This window comes from Solanum verrucosum, unplaced genomic scaffold (assembly GCF_900185275.1).
Source record: "Solanum verrucosum unplaced genomic scaffold, falcon-dt-bn FXZP01000273.1, whole genome shotgun sequence".
NCBI lineage: Eukaryota > Viridiplantae > Streptophyta > Magnoliopsida > Solanales > Solanaceae > Solanum > Solanum verrucosum.
In genome coordinates, this window is record NW_026020163.1 from 998,289 (window position 1) to 1,010,943 (window position 12,655).

Here is a 12,655-nt window from a genome sequence, read left to right on the forward strand (position 1 = left end):
ATTGCTACTACTAATATATATTTATATCTATAACTCTTATACTTTTCATATTCACAACCTCTAAATATTTAATTTAAGATTTTAAGATAACTTTTGGTATTCCTCCAGTTTTATTTATATCCTTTTTATTCTATAGTTAAAGTAGTGAAACATTAATATCATTTTTATTCTATTGATTCATTCTTTAGTTTGATTCGACAAAGATGGATCTTGAATTTTGATTGGTTATGATAGAAGGAGTCGACAAGAACTCGAAAAATTATGTACTATTTTTGTATTTCTATTTACATCTATATTGTATGATTATAGTTTTAAGAAAGATGAGTACGTTGTATTATTTTTTTGTGTTTTCTATCTATTAGACTTTTTAAATTTTAATTTTCTATGAATTTCTGATTGATTAGTCATTTGTGGCTTTATTGAAAGTTTGCTAACTATTAACCAAAATTCAAAACTTACAGTTGGCTGGTTAAAAGAACTTGATTTTAAACATTAAAATACACTCCTTATTTGGTACCTTTTTGCCATATTTTAAAGATATATTAGTAATTAAAATTGCATTTTATTACTCACTACATGTTTTCATAATATTTTAATTATTTCAACAAATCTATGAAAATTCTCATAGAACACATGTGCAACGCACATATCTAGAAACTAGTATAAATAAAGCGCATACGTTGAAAGTTCTTCAACCAGACTAAGTGTATACTTATTTATACTAAAATACTAAAACAAAATTTAATTATTAAAAGTTGAATAAATTGTCAAAAATCACAAGAACTAAAACTATAATTAACTACTTATTTAGGGAATAAAAAAAATTCAATTATTCCTTTGAAAAATGTCTTTTTGGTACTTGGATGGTGTGGCATTATTTTACTGACATTTGATCAATTATGACTAGAAAGTGATATTATTTTCAACTTCATTAAATTAAATTTGTCCTTTTCACTTATGGTGTTCTTATTTTTTTTATTTTTGCCTACTTTTAAAATTATATTATTTTTGCCTACTTTTTAAATTATATTATTTTCTTACCTTTTGTTTACTCTATGTTTTACTTTGATTAAACTCTAAGCATAGATCTAACAAATTAGCTCCTAACATTAGGTGGATTCAATATTGGTAGCAGCCAAGAATGAATATCCATAACCAATTGTTGAATTAAAAAAAATCATATTTTATAGTGGATTAAAAATTCGATTTTATTTCAATGACAGAATTTATAATATTTTCTTAAGACAATTCAATTTTTTTTGACTTATAGATGTTCATCAATCTATAAGAAGTAAATATTTATGGGCTTGAAATTTTCAAGTTATGTTAGGATGTAGAACAAACATTATTATTCAATACCGTGTTAATATGACAAAATATTTAAAATTGATTAATTTATATTCGCGTTGACACCACATGGAATTAATATGACAAAACGTTTAGCATTTGAACTCTAAACCTCTAATAAGATAAAGGGATCTCATCTATCTATCACACTTCTCGATGCTCTTTTCTGTCTTCTAATTTTGATAGTATAAAAGACCAATTAGTGAAAAAGGTTTATTTATTCATGTATAATGCTTATATCAAATTAAACAATTTAACTTTCATGACGATTGTTAATATAGAGTGATGAATGATAATAGAGATCGTTGATAGTAATTGATCGTTATTCTGGTTATGATAGTTGATGATGATGATTGCAAATGATAGTTAAGGACGATGATAGATTGTAGTGACCGACTATTGTGGTGTCTGTAATAATTGATAAATGATTAACGATAAAAGTGAATGAAGTAGTGGAATCAAATGCTAAGTAAGAATTTGAAGTTTATGTGTTCATAGTTTTAATTCTTTCGAGTTATTGAAAGCAAAACTAATAATTTGTACATATTCAATGAATTTCTCACAACAAATTCCGAATTTGAATCAAAGTTATTATGTTCATTGGAACTCGTAATCAATGCATCGGCTCCACACTGAATAGAATGTCATCTTTACGTATTATTAATAATATTATTAACACTTTGTTATAACTCGTTAATCACTCATATATGTTCAAACTCATTAAGTAATCATAAAAAAGAAGTAAGCGCGAACCTTAGAGGTCGTTTGGCACCCGAGATATCTCATGATTAAGACGATATAAATTTATCCTAAGATAAATTTCTCAACCTTAATCCCAATTATTTCATCAAATTTGAGATTATTTTATTCTCCGTGAGAGGTGAGATAAATTAATTCTACAAATATAATTGTCCGAAAATAATTTAATCTCCAAATCAAAACGGACGTCTAACAAACTTGACGCACGTGAATCATTTCTGTGTCTTTCAAGTTTGAAGGCTGGCTGCTCTCTCCCTCTTGTTTCTCTCTCTGTACAATTCATATATATATATATATACACACACACGCACCCATCTAACATTCTACCACCACTCACCAACCACCTAACTATTTCACTCACCTCAACTCTACTTACAGGGGACAAAAGATCATTTTTTTCATCAATCAAGAACAAATACATACTTGGTACATTTCTAGCATTTTGTTTCCTTGAAAAGTTCCAATTTTTATTAGATTCTTGATGTTATTTTTTGAGTTTTGTGATCTGGGGTTGTCTTTTTATTGTTTGATTTGGGTTTGATGGCTTTTAATTGGAGTTGGGATCTGGGGTTGTGTTGTTTTATGGTTGAATTCTTGATTTTGGGTTGTTGTTAGATGATGCATTTTGTGAATTACTAGTATTTTGTTTCTTAAAAAGTTTCTCTTTTTTGAATCTTTGCTGTGTTTTATTGAGTTTGGGATCTGGGGTTCCTGTTTGGAGGTACATTTTTTGAATACTAGTATTTTTTTTGCTAAAAAGTTTCTCTTTTTTGAATCTTTGATGTGTTTTGTTGAGTATGAGATCTGGGGTTCCTGTTAGGAGGTACATTTTTTGAATACTAGTATTTTTTTATGCTAAAAAGTTTCTCTTTTTTGAATCTTTGCTGTGTTTTGTTGAGTATGGGATCTGGGGTTCTTGTTAGGAGGTACATTTTCTTGAATACTAATAATTTGTTTCCTAAAAAGTTTGTCTTTTTTGAATCCTTGTTGTTCCTTTTTGAGTATGAGATCTGGGCTTTTGTCGTTTTACTGTCGAATTCTCAATTTTGGGAACCTTTCTGTTGATCCAAAAGGTTTTTGGTTCAATTTTGTGATTTTACTGTTGGATTGGCAATTTGGATTTCTGTCTGTTAGTGTAAAACTGCTGGAGTTGCCAAATTTCTCTTTTGTTTGGTCTGTTTTTGATGTTTCCGAGGTGACATGCTTTGTTTTGTTGTATAAACATTTGATCTAAGAAAGATCTGCTTTAATGGTCAATTCAAAGTTGCAGTCTTTTTGGGAGAATGAAGGTGTTCTTTGATTTGGTTACGTGTTAAAGATCTGATCTTTTTACGAGTTTTTCGTATAACATGTGGTTTGAATCATCATTTGCACTCACCTTTCTCATTGCTTGTTAGCTTTTCCTCATTCAATCAATGATTCATCTTAAGCACATTGAGTTCACTTTCTTATCAGTTATACTTGGTTCTGATTTTCTCTATCACAAGCCAGTTTGTAGGTTAGTCTCTGGTTTAATTGATCTCAGGGGGTGATGTAGCCTTGTTCTGGTTTGTTTTCATTTGTTAAAGGTCAATTTAGAGAAACCTCTAAAGGATCATCTTGTTATATAGTAATGTATTTTTCTCGTGGTGTTTGTATGTGTTTAGAAATGGTGGTTTTAGGTGGATAACTTAGTCTGTTCCTTGATAAGGAAAGATACCCCGAAAAGAGGCAGATCCGGGATTCGTATTTGATGTATTCAATGCTTATGTATCTCATCAGTCATCATTGAATTCCTTGCACATTCACAATTATAGGTTCACGAACTTCGTTTTTGTCGAAATTTTAGCTATTTTTGGCACATATATGTCACTTTCAGATCCATATCCGCCTGTTGAGATATTGTTTTGGCGGTTGGCTAAAAGTCATGGGGCATTCCTCTTTTATGAATAACTTTATTTTGATGGAATTAAGCTTTGATGCTTGTCCTGATATTGTAACTTTTCCGCAGGTTTCGATTAAATCAGCAGAATGGCGACTGGACAACTTTTCTCCAAAACTACACAAGCCTTGTTCTACAACTACAAGCAGCTTCCTATCCAACGGATGCTCGACTTTGATTTCCTTTGTGGTGTGTATTACATTTCCACTCATTCATTTTTCTAGAAAATAAATGTGCTTACAATATTTGTTGTCTTAAGGTATCTCATTCACATTTTTACAATTTTGTTTTGAACTTACAGGGAGAGAAACACCTTCTGTTGCTGGAATTATCAATCCTGGTTCCGAGGGATTCCAGAAACTCTTCTTTGGTCAGGAGGAAATTGCAATCCCAGTACATTCTACGTGCGTTGAGTTCATCCCTTACTTGCTTGTTTCAATTATATTTGTTTTCTTTTATTGGTTGTATTTCCATGACACGTGTGCTTTTTATTTTTTATTCTGATATACTAAAGGACCTGATTTGGTAGTCATTTTCAGTGTGGTCCTCTCCCATTAGTTTCGATAGGTCTAAAATATTTTGCTCAAAATCTCTTGCAATCGTGGTTTCAAAATATCTCTATGAGATCATGTGACTTTCTAATGTTTGGTTCCACTTTATATCGTTTGAAAGGTGTTCAATGTAAGCACACATATTGATGGACTTGTGCCTTAGTTTTTTCAATTTGAACTACTTAAGATAAATGGATAGCCATAATTCTAGGCTATTTACCAACCACCAAAGAAAACATACTTATAGTGTATACTCCCTCCGTTTCAATTTGTTTGTCTAGTTTTGACTTGGTATGGAGTTTAAGAAAGTAAAAAAGAATATTGATTCTTGTGGTCTTAAACTAAAGGCATGTAGAATGTACCAAAATGTCCTTTAATCTTATGGTGTTAAACATGAATGTGGAAAGTAGAAATTAAAGAGTTTCCAATAAAAGAACATGTCATACTTTTTGAAATGGACTAAAAAGGAAAGTAAGATAAAAAATTGAAAGGTAAGGAGTATGAATTAACTTTGCCTTCTTTACGGACCTTGGTTGTGGAGTTTTTAATTTTGATACTTATCACAATTGTTACTCAACCTACAGTGTTGAAGCTGCCTGTGCTGCTCATCCAACAGCTGATGTTTTCATCAACTTTGCTTCTTTCAGAAGGTTGGTACTATTATACATCCTCCTAGTTTGTTCTTTTCTTCTTTGTTTTCCTGGAAAAAAATCTTAAACTAAAAGCGATTTGCTCTTATATCTGATCGTTTCCTGAATTGCAGTGCTGCTGCTTCCTCCATGTCCGCTCTAAAACAGCCAACCATCAGAGTTGTGGCTATTATAGCTGAAGGAGTTCCTGAGTCGGACACCAAGCAGCTTATTGGTTTTGCAAAGGCAAATAATAAGGTATAATAGTGTTACATCATTCCTGTTGTTTCCTTCAGCATTAGCATCTTTCTTTTTCTTTTTTCGTGTGTGTTCTTGAAGATGTAAGATACTCGGTCAGGCGGAGAAAGAGTTCATAAAGTGTTATTTCAGTCATTACCTAATGTCACTTGAGTTTCATAATTAGAAGTTATCAAACTTTATGACTTATTATATGCACTTTGTTTTTCAGGTGGTTATCGGTCCAGCTACTGTCGGAGGGATTCAAGCTGGAGCTTTTAAGATTGGTGATACTGCTGGAACAATTGATAACATTATTCAGTGCAAGCTTTACAGGCCTGGATCTGTGGGATTTGTCTCCAAATCTGTGAGTAATCGTAGCAAGTCTTTCATATTTTCCCTTAACTCATCTACTCTTGGTGGAGTTTCAAAACAGCACAATAACGTTTTGTGGCTTCATGAGTACTGACTTTTATCTTAATATATAGGGTGGTATGTCTAATGAACTATACAACACAATTGCCCGCGTGACTGATGGAGTTTATGAAGGTTGGACATTCTAAATCCTGAATCTATGCTTTTAGAACGTTTTTTTATTTATTCATATTTTTAAAAATAACATCGAGTGATTTTTTGGTCTGCGCAGGAATTGCAATTGGTGGGGATGTCTTTCCTGGCTCTACCCTTTCTGATCATGTTTTGCGCTTCAACAATATTCCACAGGTAATTGATTTGAAGTGAAATCCATGCAAGAGATTTTTGTAAAATGATTGGCACTTAGTTCTTCTGTAGCCATGTTGCTAATAATTCTGCAAGTGACGTCCGTGTCTGTGCATGGTGAAGTGCTAGTTTTATAGCTTTATCACAGTAAAGCGTACTTGTAACAATCCGAAGCTTTTTAAGACATGCTAGTCTTGTGAACGGAGAATTTTCCGTTATTGTGTGAGATATGTAGATGTCCAAACGAAGATACATGAACAACTCTAGTTTTTTCCTACCAAGCTGCAATAGTTTATCTAAGAAGAATACAAGTAGGAATTACAAACAACAAAGAGAAAAAAAAAATAGAATAAAAGAGAAACCGTTGCCAAAACTTCTCGTTTCTAGACAATACGATTGTCTCATTTTATTCCTCTATTCTTATAGGACTTGAAAGCTTAATGGGGCATGATTAACTATATATTTTGCCATTTTGCACAATTTGATTTTTTTTTTCTTATTCTTTTTGTAAACTTTAGGTCAAAATGATTGTTGTACTTGGGGAACTTGGTGGACGAGATGAGTATTCCTTAGTTGAAGCCCTGAAGCAAGGGAAAATCAACAAGCCTGTTGTTGCCTGGGTCAGCGGAACTTGTGCTACACTCTTCAAGTCGGAAGTACAGTTTGGACATGCGGTGAGCTATCTCCTTTCATTCCCTCATTTCTCGTGAAATGCAGATTAATGTCTCTCTTAAGTATTAAGAGCTGATTAAATTCTTGAAAAGAAAAAGATGTATTGAGCTCTGATTTGGTGAAACAGTTTTCCGCCTAAATCTAACTTTGCTCGAGACTCTCTTAATAGGGTGCAAAGAGTGGTGGTGAAATGGAGTCTGCACAAGCTAAGAATCAAGCACTCAGTGATGCTGGGGCTACGGTTCCCACTTCGTATGAAGCTTTTGAAGGAGCAATCAAAGAAGCATTTGAAAAGCTGGTAAGTCTCTTGATATTGAGCACACTTAATAATAATAATTCTTCAACTTGGCATTAGTTTTAATGGGTTTACCTGGTCATTTTGATAGGTTTCGGAAGGCAAAACAACTCCTGTTAAGGAAATAACGCCTCCACAAATTCCTGAGGATCTCAACACTGCAATTAAGAGCGGGAAAGTTCGGGCCCCAACACATATTATTTCCACCATATCTGATGATAGAGGTATGGACTGACATTGACTAATTATCATTGGGTCGTTTTGCTTCTTTCGGTGGCTGAATAAGAGTCGAAACCAATGCTGATTCTTCCATTTCTTATTTATAGGTGAAGAACCATGCTACGCTGGTGTACCCATGTCATCTATTGTGGAGCAAGGATTAGGTGTCGGTGATGTCATTTCTCTGTTGTGGTTCAAACGCAGTCTCCCCCGTTATTGTACACGTTTTATTGAGGTAAATCATAAAATTTGCATATATTGGACTACATGGTCTCCCCCTCGCCGTTCTGTTTCTAAACATCTGTTTTCTTGTGGTTGGTTCGACTTGGCAGATTTGCACTCTGTTGTGTGCTGACCATGGTCCCTGCGTCTCTGGTGCTCACAACACCATCGTAACTGCCAGGGCTGGAAAAGACTTAGTGTCATGTCTTGTTTCTGGTACGTCATACTTTATTTTTAAGTTAGTTATCGGGTTATCATTCGATTGGAATTGGAATAATTTGGTTTGGTAACAGGGTTGTTGACCATTGGTCCACGATTTGGTGGTGCTGTTGACGATGCTGCCCGATACTTTAAGGATGCTTATGACAGGGTGAGTCCTTACAATCTAAGCTACTAGTCGAGTAGAAACAGTTCCCGCTACTCCCTTTGAGTGTCTGGATGAATAAACGTTTGCAATGCTTCGTTTGTAGGGTCTTACACCATATGAATTTGTTGAAAGTATGAAGAAGAAGGGCATTAGAGTCCCAGGAATCGGACACAGGTATCGTTTCTCGTACATCATAATAGATGTAACATTCAATATCGTATACTTGTTCCCCAAAATGGTAGTTGGAGAAGCTAAATGAAATTGTAGCATCATTACATGCTCGGAAACTCGTGTGACTCTTTGAATGCATCTCATGCATTGCATCTAATTCTCGTGTGACAGGATCAAGAGAGGTGACAACAGAGATAAGAGAGTTGAACTACTTCAGCTCTACGCGAGGGAAAATTTCCCTTCAGTTAAGTACATGGAATACGCGGTTCAAGTTGAAACCTACACACTCTCAAAGGCAAACAACCTAGTCCTCAACGTTGACGGAGCCATTGGCTCCCTCTTCTTGGATCTCCTTGCTGGAAGTGGAATGTTCACCAAGCCAGAAATTGATGAAATAGTAGAGATCGGTTACCTCAATGGACTGTTCGTGCTGGCACGTTCCATTGGTCTCATCGGGTAAGTTTAAATGCTGAACACTTCCATTAAACTATTCGTCTACATTAAACAGAAATCTAGTCATGTCAAACAATTGAAACCATAACCTTTTGTTTGAATTTCAGACACACGTTCGATCAGAAGAGATTGAAACAGCCTCTATACCGTCACCCATGGGAAGACGTCCTCTACACCAAGTGAAAACGCTTTCGATAGCAACAAACAAGCAGAAAATTGCCTCCTCTTCAACATTTTATCAAAGTGTTGTGTTAACCATTTTGTTGTGATCATTCTTCATGTTTTTTAGACTTGTATTTGTATTCTCCTAAGTGCTTTTTAAGCATTTTTGTGTAAGTTGTTATAAAAGAGACAACTCTTTTTGTTTCACACAAATGAGTTTTCTTCAATTCCAATGTATGAAAGAAATAAACATATTGTTCAAAGTTGGAAACGGAGTACGATATTTAGAGCAAAGTTGGGGGTGTAAATGATTTTCACCCTTTTTCAGATTCGAGTCGTAGTGATATGTGCTTACTTCACAAAAAGCTTATTTCAAAAAGATTTGATTGCTAAATACACTGACAACGTAAAGAATGTTTGACACCTCTTTACCTCATAAAAGGTAGAGATAATGTCTCTCCTTTCCGGCCCCTACTTGTGTAATCACACATTGAATATGTTGTAGTTGTCGTAATGTATTTGAACCATGAGCTGAGAGTTTATTAGTAACAGGCTCTCTACCCCACAACCACAAAGATATATTGTAGTTTGTGTATATTTCACTACATATTCCACGTGTGAAATTATACTAAATATATTATTGTTGTAATGTGTTTAAACCATGAGAGGCATGAGATCATTAGAAATTGGAACACATGTTAGGACCTAAAAAGTGCATTTTGACATCATTTTCTATATGGATCCATTCCAAGAATTCTGGAATATTTTTTGACATTAATATCAAGTTTTTAAGTTTCTTGTTTTAGTATAAGCTTTGGATGATTGTGGAGTGCTGCTTATGTCAGTAGTGTATGCGGTGATTCGTATATGCGCGTTGACTAGAAATAAATATAGAATTTTTAGTATTAAGTAAAAATTGATCTCTAGTTCTCTACATAAGTAACTTGACGTTCAATCTAGTATACCATTTAGCCTTCTTATATCATGAACGGCAAAATATAATATTATAGTATCAATTTTAGAAGATAATACATAAAATATCATGTTTTACTGAGAGACTACGGATTCACATGCCCCATATTTTACCCATTAAATAATTCACACGTGGCGTTGACCTTAAATGGATTCAACATTTGAAAATTATGAATTTTTTTACAATGATTTCAAGTTAATGCTTCATCTATCCCATAAAAGTCGAAAATGGCTTACGTAAACACACCTTTTTGAAATTAATGTGTATGCATATAAAGCAAAGATAGTGAAATAAATGAAAAGCCAATTCCTTTTCATCTTTACATAAAAAAAAGGAGAAAAAAATATAAGAAGACAAAATGCATTTAGAGAAAAAATGGGGAAAATGACAAATATACCTTCAAACTGACGTAAATGGTATGCAGATATCATCCGTCATACTTTTGGGAGATTGGTGCCCCTGCCGTCCAAAAATTAGAGCATATATACCCTTCACTCTAACGGAAGACTAAATAGGGACACGAAGCGCAATTTTATCCGTCGATTTGATATTTAATAAATGCCAGATCAGTGAATAAGATTATGACACATGTATGTCCATTAATATACAAGGTATATATACTCTAGTTTTTGGACGACATGGGCACTAATGTCCCAAAAGTATGATGAAGGGTATTTGCATACCACTTACGATAGTTCGGGGATATATTTGTCCCTTTTCCCAAAAAAATATTACCATTATGGAACTAAAATGCTTCAATATGGAAAGGAAATTAATAGATCAATTTCTAAAAAATAGTTATCTTAAGCTAGACTAATATTGAAATCTTAATTAATTTAAATTTGTGTTGCGTGAAATATATTTTTTTCCATTTGATATTCAATTTATAATATAAGAGTATCTTATTCATCCCATCACAATTTTTGTTAGTATTTTCTTTGACTTTAACTTATATATTAATTAAAAATATTCAGAAGATACGTGTAAAAAACCTTTCACATAAATTAAAGTTTTTTAATCTTGAAAATAAATATAACCTGAATATATATAGTTTTTTAATATATATATAAATTAATTTTTTTATATGATCTTATCCAACCTTTGACATAAACTTTTATGAACTATGTTGAACTAGCAAAAACTTTATCCATCTACTCAGCTTACCACTTCTATTATTTTCTTTTCTTTTTTTCAATTTAATTAATATACATTGCTATTGTTGTGCAGTGGCAGATCCAGAATATCATGTGCGGGTTTATCGAAATTCAATTATTATCGTATATTAAAATGATTGATAATAATTATTTGATGATGAAATTTAATTATCGTTGTATATTTATTTATAGTTATTGTAGAAACTTATAAATTTTAAATTATGAATCTATATGTATTGCGATAAAAAATACTAATAAACAATAATTTTGGGATTAGGTGTAGTCTACGTAATCAAATTTAATTGTATCTACATAAAATACAATTCTTGTTTGACTTAAGCTTTAATTAATTACATTTTCTTAGAGATATTTTTTGTGGTGTTATTGGTGTTGTGGGGTGGGTGGGCGTGGGAGTGGGGATGGGGTTCTATTTTCTTGTTAAGTTAAATATTATTTATATTTTTCTAAGAGAAATAACAATATTGCAATTTAAAAAAAATATTGTGATTTTATGCTCTTATGGCCTAGAATAAGAACTTTAATGCTAAGTTAACTATATATTTTAGTTAAGTCCATAATAAATATACGTCGATCTTTTTAATAAAAGTATATCATTAAGAGTAATGTAGAAATAGACATTTCAAATATTAAATGAATCAATCTTTTTAGTTGTGGTGCTTTAGCATATAAGAAACATGAATAAGGTGAATTTTCCGTGGATCCTTGATATTCGAATGGACAATATCTCTATTTAATTTTATTATTATCATAGTATTATTTGCACATGATTGTTATTTACTTCACGAATTAGGTCTTTGATTATATATCAAAATGGACAGTTATGTAAAAAAAATAGAAAAAAATTTGATTTCTTTATACATATTTCGCTTGACTTATAATTTGATTATTGTAACTATAAATCAATCAATATTCTAATATCCAAACAATAAGAATAGTATATTTACAATAATTTCATAAGTGAAGTCGACCGATCTAAAAACGATAAATATCCACAATCTTATTATTATCTTACGAAGATCGATAAATTATTTCGATAGATCCTCGATCCAAAAAAGTCGAAAAAGGAAAATGAGGAGTGGAAGCATATGAAAGTGGAGGGGACATACTAGCCTTTATATGGATTATTATTAAAAAAGAACTTTGAAACAAAAATAAAATAAAATAAGTAAAGTAATATACTCTCTCCCCCTTTGAGAGTAGGATTAATTTCGTCCGTTCAATTTTACTTGTTTATTTTTAATTTTACACGTCTCTAAGAAATAATGATTAATACAAGAGAAAAAGAGAGATCTAAAATAAGTTGGAGTCATGATGGAAGGTCATTTTTATAATACTTAATTATAGATTTTGAGTTTAACTCGTGAGTATAAAATTACCTTTACAAGAGAATGCTTAACCTTCTAATGTAAGTTTTTCTAACGTGAATTCAAATTTAATAGAATTTTAATTAGAGACAATTTAGAAGCTCAGTTACAAAAAATAGTATCTTTTACAGTTTTACTTACCCCCTATATATACATACACGAAAATTTTTACTAAATATTTGATTATAAACTAAATTATTAATCATCGTCGTACTTTATCATCTCTGAAAAAATTAACTTTAAGTTTCATTTTTTTACGCATAATGAAAAAATTTACAACTATATAAACGTCTAAAATTTGTTTTACGCCACTCAAAAGCATTTCTTCCTTATATTTTGTATTATACTAAATAATGTTACATAAATTAAGACGTATTAGTACAACATTAACTTGAGGTCCATAAACTTTAAAATTCTG

The 12,655-nt window shown here is 32.0% G+C and overlaps 1 protein-coding gene across 1 annotated transcript; it reads left to right on the forward strand.

Annotated features, from left to right (window-relative positions):
- Nucleotides 1-2,409: 2,409 nt before the first annotated feature.
- On the forward strand, nucleotides 2,410-8,893 carry LOC125828552 (ATP-citrate synthase beta chain protein 2). The gene is made up of 17 exons (XM_049507859.1): nucleotides 2,410-2,532; nucleotides 4,097-4,216; nucleotides 4,329-4,431; nucleotides 5,163-5,228; nucleotides 5,342-5,465; nucleotides 5,677-5,811; nucleotides 5,933-5,993; nucleotides 6,091-6,167; nucleotides 6,683-6,838; nucleotides 7,006-7,134; nucleotides 7,223-7,355; nucleotides 7,458-7,585; nucleotides 7,683-7,788; nucleotides 7,866-7,942; nucleotides 8,043-8,113; nucleotides 8,282-8,566; nucleotides 8,671-8,893. Exons 2-17 carry the CDS (start codon nucleotides 4,117-4,119, stop codon nucleotides 8,744-8,746), a joined length of 1,827 nt encoding a protein of 608 aa, XP_049363816.1. The 5' UTR covers nucleotides 2,410-2,532; nucleotides 4,097-4,116; the 3' UTR covers nucleotides 8,747-8,893.
- Nucleotides 8,894-12,655: the final 3,762 nt, after the last annotated feature.

Excerpts from the sequence above, each read along its gene's own strand:
- LOC125828552 (XM_049507859.1), top strand. The coding sequence starts at position 4,117 with ATGGCGACTGGACAACTTTTCTCCAAAACTACACAAGCCTTGTTCTAC. Across the intron at positions 5,229-5,341 it reads AACTTTGCTTCTTTCAGAAG|TGCTGCTGCTTCCTCCATGT; the intron begins GTTGGTACTATT and ends CCTGAATTGCAG. Across the intron at positions 7,586-7,682 it reads ATTGTACACGTTTTATTGAG|ATTTGCACTCTGTTGTGTGC; the intron begins GTAAATCATAAA and ends TCGACTTGGCAG.